The 20,694-nt window shown below is 42.3% G+C and overlaps 1 protein-coding gene across 11 annotated transcripts in view; it reads left to right on the top strand.

Annotated features, from left to right (window-relative positions):
* WDR7 (WD repeat domain 7) overlaps window positions 1-20,694 on the top strand; it is a 149,037-nt gene that overhangs the window by 52,223 nt on the left and 76,120 nt on the right. For all 11 annotated transcript variants that reach the window (XR_012042405.1, XR_012042404.1, XM_072861013.1 and 8 more), the window contains one exon: window positions 4,234-4,347. Coding sequence is in view for 9 of the 11 variants with exons in the window: in XM_072861013.1 (XP_072717114.1) it covers window positions 4,234-4,347 (114 nt within the window). In the remaining 2 variants the exon portion in view is untranslated. The remainder of the gene's footprint in view (window positions 1-4,233; window positions 4,348-20,694) is intronic.

Below are 20,694 nucleotides of genomic sequence, written 5' to 3'. Positions count from 1 at the left end.
TGCCGCTGCTCCGAGCTGCTCGCTTACAGCTGCCTGCACCGCATCCGCATCGCACGCTTGGCGGTTCAGACGTGCGGATGCATTAGGCTTCCTTTCACAACGCCTTGCAGGGGGAACAATAAATCTTTGTTTTATTTGGGCCTTCAAATCCAAAATTGGCATGTCGGCTTGTTGACCCCACATCAAATGGGAATGGATGTATAAGTGATGCTATGAATTAAACCTAGGAGAGATGTTGCAGGTGTTGGTATTTTCAGGCTCCCACAGGAGGAAAACAGTTAAGCTTTCAAAGCTTCATCTTGTATCTACTAAGATTATGTCATGCGACTGTAAATATTTGCCATGCCTTGCCTGCTCCTCGTTTTCACAGCGTGCGATTGTTTCGGAAACGCTCCGTAGCCCGGGGGGCGTTTGCCACAGGGATGTGTTTTCAGGGGAAGCTCAGAAAGGGAAAAACCCTACTGCCGTTTTCTGCCTGCTTATTTTTAAGAGCAAAGGCTATCTTCAGTGTCAAACGGATTCTGCAGACTAAATTCTCCTTTTAAAGGGATTCCGTTGCTGAATATTATGTTTTTATTTTGTTTCTTGTACTTACCTATTTTACCTTGGCCAGTGTAATGTTTTCTTAAAATGCTGAAGGCATCGTTTCGGGGCTCTGTGCAGTGGGACACCTGCAAGCTCTTGGCGGTGGGTCTGTCCGCCAAGTCCTGGAGGGACAGATATATTTTTAAATATGTGATGTTGCTGCAGATAGAAAAGCGGCTACTATGGCTTTAATGGAAAGCAAAAGGTTATCTTGCCCCGGCCTTTGTGTGTGTGTGGATGCGGATGGAGCCGGCAGACAGGCAGCGCGCGGGGCAGCTGGGAGCTGCTCGGCATCGATCGGAGCGGTGTGAAGTGAATTAATGCGAGGCAGGCAGGCTGCCTGTCATGGGCTGCCGGGGTGCGGGCAGTGCTGGTCAGTCTCTGCAGAAATCTGTTTTCAATACATTCTGCCCAGAAATTAAGTATAGACATTTTGCTGGCTTCCCATATTGCTAAAATCCAGTTCGTTCAGGTAAATGCTTGTATCAAATTACTGGGTTTTTAAGTGAAAATCTTACATGTGGCAGTACAAAATTAAAGAAATCTAAATAGATGTCCTTAAATTGTGTCTCTCTCTAAACTGCTTCAAATAATAACCCATGGTATCACTGGAAAGCAAAATAAATATGAAAAGTCTATAATAACGAATATGCCGTTGTCAGTTTTCATAAATGTCTTTCTGGTAGGCTTATATTTCTGTTAGAAAGTTTTATTTAAAGCCAGGTTAATTGAGTAAAACTTAATTAGACTTCCATCGATTTAAATGGGAGTTTTCATTGAGTAAGGATAGTTTGATTGGACCCCAAAGACTTTGCTGTTTATATATGCGGTTGGTCATCTTACTCGTGCAAGGTTTGACTTAAAAGAGCACAAAGAAGTAAGGCAAATAATTTTGTGCTGCGACATCTTAATGTATTAAATGAATAATGAATTTATGATGCTGCAGTAAATAGTAAATTGTAATAATGGCGTAAGTTTCCAGTACAAGTATATCTTAATTTTCCAATATTTTCTGGTATGTCGGCTGGATTATTTCTAATACGTTCTGGGTTTTATGATCTTTTCACTTCTAAAATGTGTTTCTAAGACATTTTTTGTGAATTATGTAGAAAAGACGTGTGTCCAGGAATAAATGTTCCTTCTTACTGGATTTTCATTGAGAGGAAATGATAATTTATTGCCTGACATATTTGCGTGATGGCTATTTTTCTCCCCTCTTGGCTTTATCCATTCAGTGTTTTTTGGGAAATGTTTAATCATTCTGATTAAATAGATTTTTACTTATATTTTTATTTTAATTGTATAAAATTGTAATAAACTTTTCTAATTTTTTTTATACACTGTACTGAGAATCAACTCATGCAAAGGCACTTCCTTCCTTCCGTTGCATTATAACTGGTCTCGCTAAGCTCTTTAGAAAGGTGTAGCACATCTAATACGGAAAAATCAGCCTCTTTTCAGCAACTCAGGGCTAGAAAGCAGGGAAAGAGGTGAGGTAATAACTAAATAAATCAAAGGCTTTGAATTTTGGCCCAGCCTAAACCTACTTGACCTTTGGCGTCTACAGACTTGGGTGTTCAACCACAGAAAATACTCCCTCTGAGATGAAAGCTCAACAGTCAGAGCCTTCATACTGCAGGTTTCAAAAGGCATGCAAACTCTTCACCCTTCTCTGGGTGCGGAAAGAAATCAAAGAATTTTAGACTATGGAAGTGATATTTAGGGAACAGCTAGATGCTTGCTATGCCCGCAGAGATTAGCAGCTTCTTGTACTATGCAATGCAAAATGTACTTCTTGTACTTGCAATGCAAAATGTAAAGCAGTGCTTAAAAAATAACCTCCTCTGTCCCGGTCAACATGCTGGCCAGTTCCAGTGGGTATACACAAGTAAATAGTGGTGTTAGAAAGTAGTTGGTGCTTGAAGGTGAAGATCAAAAAGTATTTTGGCGACGTGGTGCTGGAATCCTGGTGTCCGTGGAGGCTGGTGAAGACCCAACGGAGTGAAGCCCACGGGCTGCCACAGCTGCACCGGGACAGTGAACTCCCCATTTTTAAGCGTCCTGAAGAAGGTGCACGTGCAGTTTGTATCTGCACAGGATCTCTGTGCAGTCACGCCAGCGTGCTTAATGAAGTGATACGCTATTGATTCGGCAGTGTGTTCCAGTCTGGTTGTGTATTTGTTGTCACTGGTTTTTATATGTGTTGACACAACGAGAAGGACGTTCAGAAAGTTCCTAAAAGGTACTAGTTTCTTTATAAAGAGGTTATGTCAGAATAAGGTTAGAAATTGCTGTCAGACAACCACTCTGTTCACACAAGGTATAAGTAATTACTTCGCTGTGAATATTTAGTATTTAAAAACAGTACTAAAAAGAGTAAAATCTGGAATACTCATGAGAAGGTTAATGTTCCTGAACCGGTTTAAAGATGACCCAGAGTTACATGGCTTTCAGGTGTGGATTCACAAACCTTGCTGTACACAGCTGACAGATTCCCCCCTTGTGATGTATTACGATACCGTCATCTTTTTGTGTATCAATCACATTCATATGTTTGGAGAAGACTAGGAAGTTGTTACATGAAAACTACTGAGAACTGCAGTGATGCCCGTTAATGGTCTCATGAAGACGATCTAAAAGCAGAAGAGGAGCAGCAGCGGGCACAGTGGGTAGCTCTCCACGCCCGGTGCCAAGCGTTGCTGGCGCTTGTGTGGGTCAGCGAGAGCTGCCTGCCTTCCGCAAGGCAGGGTCATTTATGGAAACCATTTCCTGTGGAAATTTGGTTGGTGCTGACGAAGGGCTGGGGCCCTTTTTTTAATGGGGGCTTAATGCTCCTGTGGATTGCAGACCGAATGCCACAATCAGTAAAGCAACAATCTCTTCATATAATAAGATTTTTGATAGCATAAGCTGACATAGAGGATGTATTGGGAGGAAAGAAAGCTTATCAGGGCATCCCTTCAGTCTGCTTCTTAGCTTTCCTAAAGCTCTTTGGGAAGACTATTTGTGAGGCTTAGCAAAACGCTTCTTTTGATAATGCCTTGATTGAATGGTGGTAAAGCCCGTATAGGGAATAATTAAAGATTATAACTGGGCAGAGTATAAACCGGTGAATTACAACTTTAATCACGTGGTGTTATGTGGCACGATTTGGTGTTCATTATGTCATTTCCAATAGCAACTAACAGATGCATCCCAACCCAAATGACATGGAATGAGTCAGCTGAATCAATATACTCCGAAGGGAGCCCGGAAAACCTGCACTTTTTTTGGTGAGAGAGATGAAATATTGGAGGGGATGTAAGAGAAGCTCTGCTGGAACTCCGTATTTTGTGGCTAAATAAGTTGTCAGTGTGTAATAAGTGTCTCTAATATTTTTAATGACGCTAGAAGACAGCAGAAAAAGAAGAAAATACAAAAGAGGTATTTACAGTGTGGAAAAGGCTTTTAAAGGATAGGTTTGTGAAAAGTCTGCATACGGTACGAAGGGAAACCAGAAAATAGTTGCTCTTTGCTTTATCTATGTTTCATAGAGTTACGTTGCATGGTTCAGAATATCAAAAGATAATTACTTTTGTTTTTTCCTGATCTAAGGATGTTATCTACCAAAATCGCTGACTTTTGTGGGTGTTGGGTTGTGTCTTTCAGCTGGAGTAACCACGGAAGCCATTCAAACTGGTAGTGCAAGCCCAGATTCACTGGGAACCGAAGCAAAAGTTCAGGAAGAAGAGCATGATCTGGTCGATGATGACATCGCGGCAGGTGAGCATTAATGCAATGAATATGCCGGTTTTTGACAGACAAGTACTGTGCAGAGGAGACGGGACGCTCTCTGCCAAATAGCGTATTTTTCATGAGAAAATGAAATACTAAGGCTGCTTATGAAGAAGTGTGTGCTATTAGAAATGAAGTTATTCAGAAGTAAAAAAAGAGCTGTAGGCAAAAACTAAATACCTGCTTACTGTAACTACTGTAATATTATTGTGTTACCTCTGAATCATTATCTATATTTTAATATATGTGTTTTGAGCTTTTAAGTCTGCCTGCAACCAACATGTTTAGCTTGTAGTTCTTGAAGAATAATGGCTTTGTATGATCCTTGGTAGTTATCCCTTAAATTATTTACCTTGGTGAAAGATCTGATGTAAGGGTGCTACCGTCAGTCTGCTTGATTGAATGGAGTTTTTTCAACAAGTAAGCACCTCTAGTTTGTCGCACATAAAATTCAAGTGTATTTTGTTTCTACAATACTCGTATAGCTTTTTACTGTTGTGCTAGTTTATTCTAGACTGGCAGGTGAAGTCAAGACTTTTGGTCCATCGAGGCATGTTCTGAAATGACAGACCATACAAAAATATGCATTTAATTATAAGCGAATATCTTTTGATTCTTTTTTCATGCTTATTTATGTAGTGTCATAAGGAAAATATCAATATGCTCAATATTGATATCCTTGGAATTTGAATGACTACTGTATGTATTTTAGCATAGCATACTGCAGATTATAGGGCGTGAAAGCTACCTTTTTTTTTTGACTGAGCTTTGAATAGATTTTTGTGAGAGTCTAAAAGAAAACTAGTTATTTCTATTGACCTGAACACAGTTAGTATGATGGATCTAATTTTGGGTCAAGTCTCTGGTTGAAGGGGCCTGAGACAGGATTACTGCTGGGGGAGGAACAGCCTGTCTGGAGTAGGAAGCGTTAACAAGGATTTGGGGTAAAAGGCTAGCTGGAAATAGCCAAGAGGGAGGTAGGGTGCTGGGAATGCCTTTAGCAGCTAGGGGACGATGCAGGACTTGTCAAGAAACAACGGTGAATAGAGGATGGACCCTCGGGGAAAAATAAAAATAATGAACGGGCTCGGCATACCCTGACACAGATTTCCCCAGCATATACATCCAATCGGTGTTTCCTTCAGGAACATATACTGTCTCTTTGGCTCCACATCTGTTATAAAAGACCCGGTTCTTTTTCTGGAAGCTTTAGCAATAGCAGTGTTATAAACGAGCGTGCGTTATATCTGGGACAGCTTTCTGCCCCTTCGGTGTCGTCTGTTCTTTTCACGGGGAAAGAGTCTGAAGATGGGATGCTTTAATGGAGTAAGTTCCAAATTATGTGTGTGTTTTTGCAATGTGCTAGACTGAGTTTTGAGGCTTTCAGAAAGCTATCTGCTATGTTGCTAGAGTCTGATGGTAGTAACAATTTTATTTACAGAGAAAGTGTTTCTGTTATTAAAAGCGGTTGAGCTTTAAAAAAGTATGCTGAGTAAAGACGAAATTTCGGTCTACAATTGAATACAATTAGTTTGTGTTGGTAGAATACAAAATAAAAGGTTTAAGACAATTTAAACTTAATCTTATCTTAAAAAATGATGTGGCTTCTTTCTCTATGGTGGTCCTGCTAAGGCTAATATTTATTGATTGACTGCACAAAGTAATGCTGGCGTGCAGTGGTCAACAGGACTTTTTTCAGTTCAAATTGAGATTCACCAAATGCTTTCATTCATCCAAATAATTTTTTAAAAGGATCACTTTCACATCAGTCCTTTTAGAGATTAAAGCGTTTTAGCTTAGCTGGCTGAAAAGCACTGAAGCCTGTTTCTGGAAAATACTTCAGTAATACACTGCAGTGCCTCTTAAGCATTTAAAAACACACACGCAGGAGTTATTTAGAAAATTGAGTCTATCTTCAAATGCACTGAAAACGCATGGAAGAATAGTCTTCCGAGGTAGTAGTAGTACTATTTATTGCTGTCTTTAATGCCTGTAAGGCTCTTCTGGATAACGAAAAGTAGAGCTAATATTTTGCTTAAATAATTCACAGGTGGACAACAGCATTTTCTCCTAACTGGGCATAAAATCTACTGGCTTCAGTAGTCAACATTTTGCAATTCATTCTGATGGTAAATTGGCTTTTTCAAAAAAAATATTTTTTTATTTTATAATTTGTAATCTCTTTGTATTTCCAATGTAATTTTAGGATCCAAGATAGCATCTAAGTTTTATTTTAGAAATCTAAATGTGTTTGTCTAATAAATAAAGGAAGAGTAAGATACTTCAAGGGAAAAAAAAAAAACCAGAACACCAACACCATAGTACTGCTACATATTTGGAAATACAAATATTTGTCTATATGTTTTAACACAAGTGCAGCAGCATCTGTAGGGGTAGTAAACCAAGGTCAGGGATAAATGGTCACCTGCCACCGAGGCTGTGAAAAAGGCAGCATTGTAGGGCGTCACTGCCGCTGTTGACAGATTTATTTACTTACAAAGAAAATGATAGAACAGCATAAATAGACTGTCTTTAAAAATCCACCGAGCTTACTGTGTGGAGCTGGTTTGGAAATGAAGAACTTCAAGGAAGTAACTTTTAGGCTGCAGAAGTGTTTGCCTCTGAGCTGTGCGACATCACCTTGGTGATGGAAATAAATCACATACCGGGGCACGAGGTGATACATACATCCTGCATATGGTATGGGTTGCTCTTCTCAATCAACAGAAAGTTCTAGCAAGTTTAGAATTAATGTAGTTCTAACTAATTCCCAGCGTAACTGTAGACGTTTCCAGGCTTAGGCGAATGTCCTGTCGGTGATGTTCGGTTTTGCTTGTTGTAATAGGAACGCCAGGTTTCGGTTAAGACCTTGTTGCCGATGGTGCCACGTGCAATGAAAATGGCTCTTGCCATGAAGAGCTTATTTAATCTCTGTTCCTCTACCTTAGGTAATACCGCCAACCTCAGCATTGCATAATAGGGAACTCTTCCATCGCAATCACACTTTTAAACATTTTTTTTTCCCCCTTCCATAAACTCTGAATGGCATGTACAGCCACCTCGGCTGCAAAGACTATAGAAGTATAGACTGCCTCGGTTTTGCAGATATAGGTTTTTTAAAAATATACCTCTGTGTTTGTTAAATCTGCACCTGGACCGCTTCACTGGCCTGCGCTTCACCCAGCAGCGAGCTCGGCCGAACCGCTGCCGCAGCGCTTTGGTGGAAAAGAAGGTACGTGTTGGAACTCATTTGGACCTTTCTCTGGCCGCTGTTTGAAGCAGTGGTGCCACGTACGTGTGTGCGAGGTGGAAGCGGGCGCAAGCCCTAGGAGTTCTGCCGGAGGGTTTGGTCTCATTCGGGGAGGTTTGGAGGAGTTCTATGTCAGACACACGGCTCTCGCGGAGAGTTAGTTAGATGTCCTTGGAATGTCGTTCCGACCTCAGGGAACAGATTTCGTGGCCCCTAATTGGCTTGATTACAAAATCTGCTGTCTGCTATTAAACAGTAAACAGTTTATGGTTTTTCTACGCTTTGTTTTTAAAAGCTATATGAAAATAAAATGTTGGTGGGTGGGAAATTCAAGGCACAGACTGCTGTGCCTGCTCTCGTGCCTGCGCCGGGGAGGTAACGCTGCCCTGAGGAACAGAAACGTAGCACTGACGACTCGCTTAAGCCGGCTTGCTTGTGAAATACAACGCTCCAACAGGTGGCCTGGCAGGTAACAAAGTTAAATACACTGTTACTGGACCAATTCTTCTGCTTTGGTATTGCCATAAATAAAAACAGTAGCAGAGACAATTTTCATTCAGTTCTACTCGAGCCAACATAAGCATTTATCATTTTAGGAAACGCTGTGATATAGCCTAGTCAGTTGCTGCATCAGGATAGTGGGGAATTGAATTGAAATGCAACTTATTCCTAAGAGTCTGTCCTTCCAGAAAGCTGGGAGACAGGGGACGTGGGCTACTTTAGCTACAGAGATAAGGCTGACTGGTCCAGTCCATTTTCTCCTGCGTGCTGCCATGCCACGTTAGTGCACAGAACGGGAAGAAATAATGGTCAGCCTTCTCCTTGTCCCTTGGTGATCCCTTGCACAGAGGGAGAAAGATCTGTTTGAAAACGTCTTGTGGCAGGGTAAGGCAGTCAATAGATGCTTTAAAGATGCTCTTTGTTAGCTGTGTAACCATCGGAGTCCCAGTCAAGCAGAGCCTTAGGCCTGACTCGTGCATTGTACAGACGCTGTTTTTTCTGGTAGGAGAGAGTTCCAGCAGCAGTAGTAGTGCACGTACAAAGGTTTATACGGAAAAGAAAATCTAGGAATGCTACTGATAAATTTTTTTCACCTTGAAAATTTACTCCTTGAAATCTCTTCTGTCAATATTCACAAATCTGGTCTTGTGCATAATGAGTAGTATTTTTTAAGCAATAACTATCCTTTAACTGGCAAAGTCCGAAGCAAGAAATCTTGCTGGATTAACGCATACTCTAAACTTAAACATAGCTCTTTAATCGGTGGCAGTATTTGGCCGCGTTAAAGACCAGCAGCGTAAGGGCAGGGATTGTGTTTCTTGCGACTCGTATCTTACTGCACCTTCGCTGCTGCTGAAGTGCAGCAGTACGGGGAATGCTTTTGCAGACATTTTTAACTTCCAGCATTTTCTCATATTTTGAACACTTCTTATTTCACCCGCACTGTCTAGACTTTCTGATTTTGGTACCATCTAACTCTTTGAAGGAGTTTTAAATTAGTTCCTAGGCGATGTATTATTTTTGTCTGTGTGTTATTACAATTTTTTACTCAAAGGCTTACACTGTAACAGAAGAAAGTATTTCAACAAACTGCGAACTGAAAGTTGTGGACAGTCATCTCTTAAGTCATACACTGTGCTTTTTTTTTTCTTTTGTTAAACTTTTAAAAATATATTGAGCTTCTGGCCGACTTGGTGGTTTCTCTTCGTTCTCTTTCTTGCTGCTGGAGCTGGACTTCTTTGAAGCGGGAGCGACAGGTGCCGTTGCCCACTGCGTCCCTCCCGTTACCAGCCAGGCTGCCTCCGAAAATTTGGGGTGGAGTGGAGGTAGACAACAAATGAAACCATCTGCCGTCCCCAGCGAACAGGCCAGTGGCCCACTGTTCAGCACAATGAGGGTGCCAGAAGAGTCAGCGCTGGACAAAGTTCCTGCTGGGTTTCTTTTGAGTAGGTTAGACTGAACCTGAGCACCTTCCACAAACCCTGTCACATACATTTTTGTATCTCCAAAGCCCACCATAGAGAGATCAAAGAAGCTTTTAATTTGTGTTTAATCACTCATTGGAAAACCATTTACCATATCATGCACTGACTATTGTGTAAAACACCAGAAAAGTGAGGTTTTATCATCTAAAGCAAACTTCATCCCTTTCAGATGCTAATTAAGAAAATAGAGAAAATACACGCTGACTCGTCTCTGTCGCTTGGTCTTTTCTGTTACAATTAAAAATGGAAAGCGAATGCACAGACACATTTAACTTGTTAAAGTTAACAAGTTATTTGACTTGTAAAGGTTTATTTTTAATCGCGTTTTCCTGTGTACTAACAGGAATTCTGAAGCACCTGGAGAAATGTGTCTAATAGATAATCGTGTGCCGAGTTAATGGAGGATCTAGGTTCCTACAATTTGTAATTAGCTGTCTATAAGGAAGCATGAAATTATGGGTAAAATTCTGCTCGTGTTTTTTTTTTTTAAAGGAAACATAACTCATGTAAAAACACGGCGTTTTCCAACAAAGCTGCATGTATTTGAAAAGATAGGGGCATCTGCCAGTCAAGCAGCTGTCGCCCCGTAAGCGCCATTAAGAGCTGTGCCCTCTGTGAGGGGTTATGGGCTCGACATCTGTCTGAATGGCGTCTGTCAGCGTTGGGAGAGCGCTCCACCTATTCATTAAGGAAGTACTAATTCAAGAAAACTGGTCTCTTTGGGGGGCTGGTGGGGTGGTTTCTAATTAACGGAGAAGCGTAGAGCAGTTGCAGAGTGCGGCGTTGTGGGCCGTGCTAAGTGCTGCGGCGGCAGGGCCCGTCCTCGGCCGGGCCAGGGGCTGGGCACGGGCTGCCCACGGGCCAGGTACGAACTGGGCTGCCAGCTTGTGTCTAGTTAAAACGTTTATATGGGTTTAGAAATAACTGCCACTTCTAGAATGACCGTAGGTTTAAAAAAATAAATAAATGAAAAGTGCCTTGGCTGAAAAAGCTAGCAAACTTGAGTAAAGTTCCAGGATGATTTACTTAACAACAGGCATTACGCGTAGGTTTTAAGCGCTAACTTGGGTTGCAGCATTGTGAAATGTCTTTGTCCTCTGTGGGAAGCTGCATCAGTTTTGCCTCAGCTTGTGAGCCACGGAGCTGAAAACGGAAGGCGGCGGGCGCGCGCCAGCTTCGCGGCGTCCAGCAGCTGCTCGTCTGCCGGCTGGAAGGTGCCTGGGAGCCGCCGCCGCAGGAGCGTGCGGAACTCGGGGTGCGCGTGCTGCGGGTTCCGTGCAGTTGAAGAGGGACGGTCAGCGCTGCTCGCCGGCGGCCGGCCGGCCGGGGGTGCAGGACGCAGCCCTGCCTCCCTTCCCGCCTCCCACCAGGGCAGCGGATCCGCTGAGGGCAGAAGCCTGGCAGAGCTGCTGTGCCTAGAGGGGGGACGTTTCGGTGTGTTAATGAAGTTCAGCCTTCTCTCTGTTCCGATGGATTTACACCATGATGTACTAATTTAGAGGCCACAACATCACAGGAGCAAGTAACTTTTCAAATTTTAGAATGTTTACCCCATCTATCGTGAGTGAAATCCGTATATTATATGACAGCTATACTTGCAGACAGCATGGTTTTGAAGAAAGACTGTGTTAAATGTTGATCTCTTTAGTGTAGCACGAGAAGCAGTCTTTAACATGCATTCATCTACAAATGCTTTCTTTTGTATTTGAAAAGATAACGTTTTTCATTGAGCTTTGTGTACTTTCTGATGCGTGTACTTATTTGATGGTACACAGCTTAATACTAAGCTTCGCACAGTGTATCTGAGTAGTATCAGTCCTTACACCGCCTTACTTTGCGTCTGAAAGGGGGAAGTCGGCATCGTTGCGGGCACTATACGTCCGTACTTTGTGAAAATCGATCTGGGACTCTTGTCTGAAATTCTTTTGTTGTTTTGGTGGCAGATGTCTTCTTCCAGCGCTGCGCAGTCTCCCTTTGTGCCGCAGTTACTCTGAGAAATCGTATTAACTTGGGAAAAGTTAGTTCTCTTTGTCGTAGGAACACATTTATATCTTAATTGTATTCTTCTGGCCGCTCATCTTCTCTCAGTGACATTAGGCAGAAACACTTCAGCGGGATGTTTTCCTTGATCAATGACTTTTGAAAGATTGCTAAAGTCAAAAGAAAATTATTTAGAATAATCTCTCCAGGTGTAGAAGTGGAGTCTTAGAGGCACAGGTTATAAAAGCAGCATATTAAGATGGGGGGGGTTTTGAGAGTCCTCATGTCTTTGTTTTTTCTTTCTGTTCTGTTGTGTTTCTGTTTTGGTTAGCGTTGCAACGAAAAACTTCGTACGTCCTGTACTTTTTAGAACCAAAAAAGAAAAACTATTATTGGCGTAATGATAAAGTCTGTGGCAGGAATATGCTTCCATCTCTATAGGGCGTCGTCTTTGATAGTTGAGGCACAAGAGCGTCTAAACAGTTTCTGGTTTCTGTCATTGCTGGGCGGTGCGTTTGGGACACCTCAAGGCCACCGGCTTCGGTACTGTTCTTAGCCAACTTCTTGACAGCAGTTGTTTTGCCTAAAAAAAGTCTATATCGTCCTGCTTGTCTTAAATTTGAAGAACGTCTCCAGAGGCGCAGCAAGTCTGTGTGTGTGAGCGTTCGGCAGAGGAGTTTCGCTCCCCGCGTGGCAGCCGGAGGAGGCAGCGGGCAGGGGAGGCCCGGACGGCGCGTGCTGCAGCCCGAGCAAGGAGGGCGGCGGCCCCGAGGCCTTTGGTAGGACGCGGGTAATGCAGGTAACGGCGCTCCCGTGCTGGCTCTGGGACGTGTGACAGCACTGGTACGGCTCCTTCTGGCGTCCGGCATTTCAGAGAGGTGTGGTGACAAACAGTTGCAAACATCTCTCCTGTTTCCTCAATCCACCTCAGTAAGTTTAAGCTTGATTGCACGTGCTACATAGACCTTGCCCGCACTGTTATAAGTGTCTTGGGATGTTAGCTTTAATCATGGACCAAATGCTTTAAGAAGCTGTTCTGCTGTTAACGTGCATCGTATCGACGGCTTTTAGCAGTATTTACTTGTCTAAATGAACCGTTTCCATGTGGAAGATGGTTCTTACGAATGTCGCCGTAAGAACTACTGGAGCCTAGGAATTTCCGTGTGGAGATTACTTTCCCCAGAAGCTTGTGCTGGTTATCATTGCAGGAATTGCTTACTGCATGACCATTATATGGTTAAATATAACGTGCAGTCTTGGAAACAACTTCCCAAATCTGCGAAGGTTTTTTGTTGTTGTTGAAGTTTACTGGACATCTGTAGTTTGGGATCACTGTCTACCATTTTATGTAACCAGTGAGCTGTTTTCCATCTGTAATCCAGAAAGTTCACTGCAGAATATGAATTTACTGCATCAACAGCAGGAATAACAATTCTGAAATTGCTGTGTTTATTACTTAGATATCTAAAGCTATTGCCCTGAGGTTATACTAATTCCTGAGGCAATGAAGTAGTGATGTAAAGCAAAGACCTGAAACCTCTGCGCCTTTTTTAATTTACGTTTTTGGACTCGCTGGTGAAAAATTACATAGGTGTTAAATAAGGTTTAAAATGTCAAGCCACAATTTTCTTTGTAGTTACATACAGCTTATTAAAAGAACCGAACATGGGCAGAGTTTCCTTGTGTGGGTGCAGAACATCTCTTCTAACTCTCAGTTAAACTGCTGGTGCCTTAGGGTCTGCTTTGATTCGTGAGGGAAGAGATAAGGTCTGCGTGGGTCCCGTGGTCTCCTCACCCCTGGGTGCATAAGCTTTGATGTGTCGTCTGAATACTTTCTGTAACCCCAACAATCCATAGACTACATTTCTTGGAGTAATCCGTTCAGAGGTTCCCTCTTCATCGGTTTAAAACCCATTTGCTCTGTGTACTGCTCTTGTGACTTTAATGCCTTATCACCTCCTCTGAGCTATTTTCCTTCTCAAAAATATCAGGTGCTGTCTCAGCACTAAGTAAGTCTATGTTGGACTTAAAAAAGAAGAAAATATTTCGCCGTGTTGAGAGCCCAGAACTAGCTATGGGCACCCAGTAGCACAACAACCTGCTGAGCAGAAATTGTTCACCAGGTAATTGTTTGTGATAGCGGGACTGTGGTCTGTACCAGTCTGCGTGCTACGCCAGGCTGAGCTCATAAATATTCACCATAAAACGCCCATCCTTCACCTTTCTGCCCAAGGAAAGTCTTGTGTGGTCACCTGGATATAGCGAGTAGCTGTTGCATCTCGTTTGCCCTAAACATTCGTCTTCCTTGCGTGGCTCAGTGCTCTGTGGAAGCTCTGCTTCTCTCTCCAGAAAATCCTCCCGGCCCATCTCTTCTCATGCCGTGTAATGAGCTGCGCCGCTCAAAGCCAGCGGGAGGTAGTCATAACGGCGGGAGCCCGGCAGACTGGCCCGTGCCTGTAGGACCGTCGTGGGCTCTGCCTCCCGTGCTCTCTGTGGCCGGCCTCTCCTCTCCCCTTCTCCGGCTCCCCGGAGCCCAAGCCGTCACTGTAGTAGTGGCCTCTTTCTCCTGAGCTCCAGCTGGACTTTCCTCCTGATATCCGACAGCTTGGTTAAATGCAGATGCGAAATGAGAGATGCGGTCATAAACGCACCATTTCCTTACACGTGGTCTCTTCCAGTGCCAGAACAGTCAACTTTTCGTACGCTTAGTTTTGGTTATTTTTCCTCTATCATTGGCAGATCTTTTTCACTATTTTTCAATTATTTTTTTGAAGGCGTTTTTTAGCTATGCATAATTCTTCTATGCATAATTTTTACATGCAAACCACACTTCTTCACGCAAGTTTTGCAGGACCTGATGACGGGAAGAACGCAAAACATGGAGGGTTTTGAGTGAGGTCAATGTTAAGTGGGTAAGGGAGCTGTGCTCACAATTTCAGGTTGTGAATCTTCCCCCAGGGTGAGAGGAGCGATGAAAAACAAAAGCTGTACCGGGTACCAGGGTGACGTTTAGAACAATAAACAGTGGGTACCAGCCTGCCCCTTTAAGCACCTGACTTTGGTGTTCTGAATGTCCTTCCCTGCCTCTTTCCAGTAACTCTGGGGTTGTTTTGGGAAATTAGGGTCCTGGGTTGTCCTTCAGGTACCTAAGACACGTGGTGAGAATTCCCCCAGGCTCCGTGAGTGGGATTAAAAGGGAAGGAGAATACCTAGTCAAAATCTTGCTTCATTTAACAAGTGAAGAATTGCTGCTGGTTGGACTCGTCATGTTTGAAAGCGTCGTCTTGTAGTCAGTTACAAAAAGAGAAGTTGTGTCCATTCACTTGTAATAACTTGGGACGTTACTGTTTGATCTGCGCGTGTATATGCATTGTCTTGATAAACCAGCGTTCCATGGTTAACTGTGTATTTTAAGCACAGGATTAGTCACAGCAAAGTGAGAGGATGTTCTTAATATTAATTAGTTCTATTGATACATTTTAAAAATGGTATTTCCTTAGTTTGTGTTGCGGTTTTTCTAGGTAGATTGATGAAAACAAGTTCTAAAGACCCATTCCTGTGGGTGCTGTCTGATGTCATTTTATTCTAAAGAAAAGTATTTTTCATGAAGACAGAGGTCTGGTATGAAATTTACAGCAGTTTTTTGTAACATGTTTTAACAGCAGCTGGTTTTATAACATTTTATAGCACTTTTCTATACCTTCTTCTGGATAGTCAGGTTTTCAGGCGAGCAGGTTCAAAGCATCAGTTATCTACATAGTATATGAAAAACCTGATGGAAGTTTAAAAAAAAAAAAGGCAATACCTTATTGTATTGGAAATTGCTTGTTTTCACATTTGGGCTGTAGTTTGGACAGTGGTAACTATTCAAAAATAAGATATAATGCAAACATATCGAACTGTGTTAAAAGACTTGTAATTTCAGTAGTACTTTTAATATGCAAAAACTGTAATTTTACCTACTTAGGCAAGAGAGAAGATGATTAAAGTTCATACGTTCCATTCTTTTACCAGTCTTTGCACTTTGATAAATAAATAGATCATCTAAGATTCAATAGGCCAATTGCAGCATATAATAGCTATTCAGAGGCAATTAAACTGCCTTTTTTCATGCCGGCATGTGAGCGTGCCCTTTCACAACCTTCAACTTGATTTGTGGTGATTCAAAATTAACTTAAAAGTCTTGTTTGCTGACAGCTTAAAGCTTAATTGACTGAAAGCCAAATAGAGTGTGTTCTGTATTCAGCGCTGGAGCCCTCGATAAAGCCGTGTGTAAATCGTGTCTGCTGAAAGGCAGCGCCGGGTCCCTCCCTGCCCGCACCAGCCCGCGACCTCGTCCTGCTGCGGGGCGGCAACCGCTCGCAGGGCCGTGCGTCGCACCGGCTCGGCCCCGGGGCTCCCCGGCCACGGTGGACGGCCTTTGGCTTCTGCGGGGCCGGTGCGGTTCTGGCACTGCCCTGGGGCTTCCTCCCTCCCTGCTGCCGCCTCTTGCTCCCGTTGAGAACCCCACCTGCCTCTCGGGGAGATGCTTGCTTTCTCCGGTTTCTTGCTGTGTTAGGTGACAGTGAATCAGAAAATGAGAATTACGTCTTGCTGGTTTCACTGTTTGATTAAAATGATCCCCTGAAAGGTAAAGTCTACTATGGTTTAAATAATTTTTATGCCTATTAAAGAATATCGGTCTAAAGACTCTCTATATTGCTAAACAAGCGAGAAATAAATATTAAAACGTGTTTCACAGTATTAGTGGAATTCCTTTCCATCCATAGGTGCAGGGGGAGATCTGAAATGTGTTTGTGTACCTGTAGCGTCGTAGCAGGATGTAGCCGGAGTGCAAAGGCTGTATGCGAAGGCACTGGAACCGTGCTGACAAGTACTTCCCTACGCATTTCTTTGTGGGCTAAGTTGGGGGAAAAAAATCCTGATGAATTGCAACCCTCATCTCAGTCTAAATCCTCTTTGTCATGCTGCTAAAAGCTTTCCTTTTTCCCTGACTATTTCTGTAGAGCAAAACTTGTTTTGTTGTGGGGTGCTGCTCAACACTACATGGCGTTCTCCCACCACGGTTCCCTAAGTGCAGGTTTGGGGCTTTGCAGCCGAAAGCTCCCCCCGTCCCTCCCAGCGATGGCTGATGCAAAGCATCGTAGGAGGTGCCTGCAAATAAATATTTGGCAGTGATTTTTTTTTTGTGTTACAGAATGTTCTGAAGGATGTATTAAATCATTTCAAATTAAATAATGTCTTGAAGCAGGGGGAATGTATTTTAATCTGTCGAAATCAGAAAGGTCTTAAAAGCAAAATACCTTAAATCGTCAGACATGATATGATAGATAGGTCAGAAAAATATCAGGGCACGTCATGTGTTTTCTCCTGGAAATTCTTAACGTTCTGTTCACATGCAAGTTGAATTTTAATATGTAAAAGTTAAAGAGTATGGGTTCTGATATTGCTCGATTTCTTATTGATCTTGGCAAATCATAGCTATCTGATTTCTTCTGTCTTCCTACTGATTTCCAATAGCGACAACATCTTTTCATAAAGCATCAGAAAAGTTGCCATTCGGTTTCAAAATGACTATGATTTAAAATAGTTTTAACATTCCTTTCAATAAAATAATAACCACCCTTCAGAATGTGAAGTCCAGATCTGTACCGATTTTATTGAAGTCTTACCTATGTCTAGAGAGATCTGAAACGCAACAATAAATTTCTTTAATTGTCTCTTATTAACAGCTTATTAAATGCTGTTGAAAAAAATATATCTTATGTTTACATTCATGTGGCTTTAGTTATGTGCAAATGAGTTACTTCTCATACAAATGTTAATAATGCGGTCTTTCACTATTCGGTAATATTTGGTTTCCCCGATGGAATTACAAATTGTGTATAATTTAATGGTAGAGTTATTTAAATGCTCAGAGTTGTCATTCATTTAGAAAGCTGTAAGACAGACATCGCTAATTTTCGTAAGGCTGCTGGGCTCACGTGCAAAATGTGCTTTTCTACAGAGAGTAAGTAGTTTTTGAGCCACCGTTCCAATCCGTTGCAGTTCACTGGAATCTCCTCTTCTGCTGTGCCCTTCCTTTTGTGACGGAATATTTCCCTGTGCTGCAGCATCTGGGAGCACAAAATGGGTGAGGATGCTGCTTCCTTGCAGGGCTGAGAGCGGGGAAGCAGTCACAGACAAAATGGATTCTGCTGTTCCGATGGGGAAATATCAGGCACGTTTTATTCAGCGTGACTTGCTGTTCTCGCAGCGCTGAGTTACTGCATCACAACTTCCCTTATTAGAAGTGACGTTACAGTGGTTATAATCAAAATTTTGAAAAGGTACGATGAACATTGGAAATGCTTTTATTTGACTCATTTATGTAGACGGTAATGAAGAGAAACACAGATTTCTGGAAATTGCCGCACAAAACTGCACGTAAAAATGGAAACAGTGAGGTTAGGGGACAATTGATACATGACTGACGGCTGTGGTTTTCAGATGTGGTACGGAACAATCAAATGTCACTGGTAAAATTTAATTCTCAAGTTATTAAATACTTTGGGCTACGTGGCTTACAACAGAATTAAATTAGTTTAAGATGATTGCTTAGTCGAGCCTGTTGGTGAAAACACATTCATACTGAAGAGAACAGCTAATTTGTTCGCTCGCTTTTGCAAAGCGAACAGATGTTTTCAGCACAGAGTTCACAAAGCACTGGTGAAAAAAGGAACGTTTATTGCTGAGAGAAAACAGGTTAAGCTCTATGCCTGTGTAATCCACAAATGAAATTTATTATTGTTTTCCTTGCTTCAGGTATTCAGTGTTAAATGTCTCCTGGGTTTTTATTAGTACGTTAGACAGACAGTGACTGACAACGGCAACCTCAGTATTTGCAGTTACACAGGCGAAACCAGTTTGCTGCTAGTTTCATATGGCTTTGTTATAAAGTAATCATTGGCACTCAAGTCAACGTTTCCTACTGCAGAAAAAAGTTGCGGTGAGGCCAGATAAGAATCTATAACTGTATGAGAGTAATTAATACATGTCATCTATCACTAGCTTTCATCTGAAGGCGTGAAGCAGCCTGGGATTTAGGCGATGCTGCCCAGCTTTTCCAAGGTACAGAACGCTTTGGGTAAATCCTAGGTGCGTGGGTCAACGCGAATGGAGCCGTGCTACACGTTGGTCTCTTGTCTCGTTGCAGGTAAAGCCCAGTAACTGAGTTTGTAAAACCTTCGGGGCGTGCTTGGTGCCTGAAGCAGGCCTGGCGGGCTGGAAGGTGGGCGAGCGCGGCGTTGGCAGCGGAGCGGAGCTGCTGTCCCCGGTGCGCTGGGCCGCGGGAGCGGCGCAACCAGCCCCAGGCGCTAATGAGCGCGGGGGCTGCGCTGCTGCTGGCCGGTACCGGAGGAGTTCAGGCGTTGAGCTTTTTAGGAAGAATGAGTGATGGCTAATGATTATTTAATGACAGATCTCTGGGCTGAAAGGCACTTAGCGCTCGGTGTGTACTGCAAAGCCCATTTCTCAGAGCTTCCGACAGGTTTATTTGGTCTCACCTTGAGTAGAGCAGTGCTGTATTGATTTCATTGGTGTGGATTTAAACACACTATTGGCTTAAAATAGCACCACCTATGCAGAAGAAATCCAGTGTCTTAACCCTTAAGGCTGCCAGTCGCTGCTATGTAATGCTTTGATTGGAGGCTAACAGATTCCTGACAGGTTTTGTTATCCTGAAAAATTTAATTAACAAATACATGGCCATTTTTCAGTAGCGCATGTTTCGGTGTACCACGTGGATAAACTGTGGGGATTCACATGTGGACTCTGACCTCCCCGGGTGTCTGGCCTGAGGTCGGTGGGGGGGTCAGACCCTTTGATTTGAGATAGGGTCTTAAATGAAAGATTTAATGAAGATGAACTCCCCCCCCCTCCAATTTTTGTAAATCTCTTGGTGGCTGCAACAGTCTTTTCTAAAAATAATACTTTATACTCACCTAATGAATACTATTATTCACCATGAGAGGTTTTATAATTCTCCTCTCTTTTGAAGCTGCTGCAGCTGGCTACCTGCATGAAACCATATTACTGGCATCCCACAGGGAACGTATTATCAAAAAGTAAACCAGAAAATGTCCTGCCTTTAATAATACAAAGCTATGTGACTTACTGATATTTAATAATTAAACTTGTCTGTTGTAAGATGTCCTATGAAATATTAGAAAAATCAAGTTTAAACACTTCCAGTTTTTATAGTAGTAACAATGCTTCATTATTTCAAATACTTGGCTGCGGACACGAAAAGAAAATAACAAGACGGGCATTATCAAATAAATCAGCTCAGCGTGCCAGTAGGGAGGAGACCTTTGGGGGAGGAAAAAAAAAAAGCAAAACAAACCAACCAACCAGAAACACCCAACACCCAAACCCCAGCTTTTGTTTTGATTCCAGAGCAATTCTTTTGCACACCCTTACCTAACTTTATTTTCAAGTGGTGTTAGCAAGTCCTCTTTCATTATCTAAACGTATACGTATCTCTTTTTAAAGCACATGCAACTTAGCAGTAAGAGTAATAAAAATGTGCAGGAAATTTTCATAAAATGTCTTGGTTTCTTCTTATGTGGCTCTTCCCTATTAATAGTTTGAAAGCAGATATCTTTATCAAACACAGCAAAAGATTTAATTTAAAAATAGTAACTGTTTTGACACTAAAATGCTTGTACTTCTTCTCTTGAGCAAATTTCATTCAAACAGTGTGCATTTGAACTATAGATAGATAATGCTGCAGTGTAGTTTGTTTTTAATCTTTTATAGTTCTGGTCTCAGTTAAAGGAGTAGTAAAAAGGTTGATGACAAAATGCGTTATGTCGTAATGAGCAAGCTAGTGTTTGAAATCTGTGTCTGGTTCTCCATCTCATATGCGCTTCCTGGAACAGCCCAAGGTGAAGTACTAGGAGAACAGCAAAAATGAAAGTGATAAAGAATGCTTAATAGCGATAAATATTAGATTTCAGAGTTAGCAATCACAGATAAGGTCTCTCTAACCTGCCACTGCATTGCCAGGTTTCTGTCATGGTGGCAGTCAAGTTGGAAGTTGGTTTGTTGTTTTTTTTTTAATGTGGGAGGAAAAAAAAA

Source organism: Ciconia boyciana, chromosome 4, assembly GCF_034638445.1.
Source record: "Ciconia boyciana chromosome 4, ASM3463844v1, whole genome shotgun sequence".
Classification (NCBI taxonomy): Eukaryota; Metazoa; Chordata; class Aves; order Ciconiiformes; family Ciconiidae; genus Ciconia; species Ciconia boyciana.
Note: the sequence above shows the minus strand (reverse complement) of the source record. Positions and strands in the feature narration are given on the sequence as shown.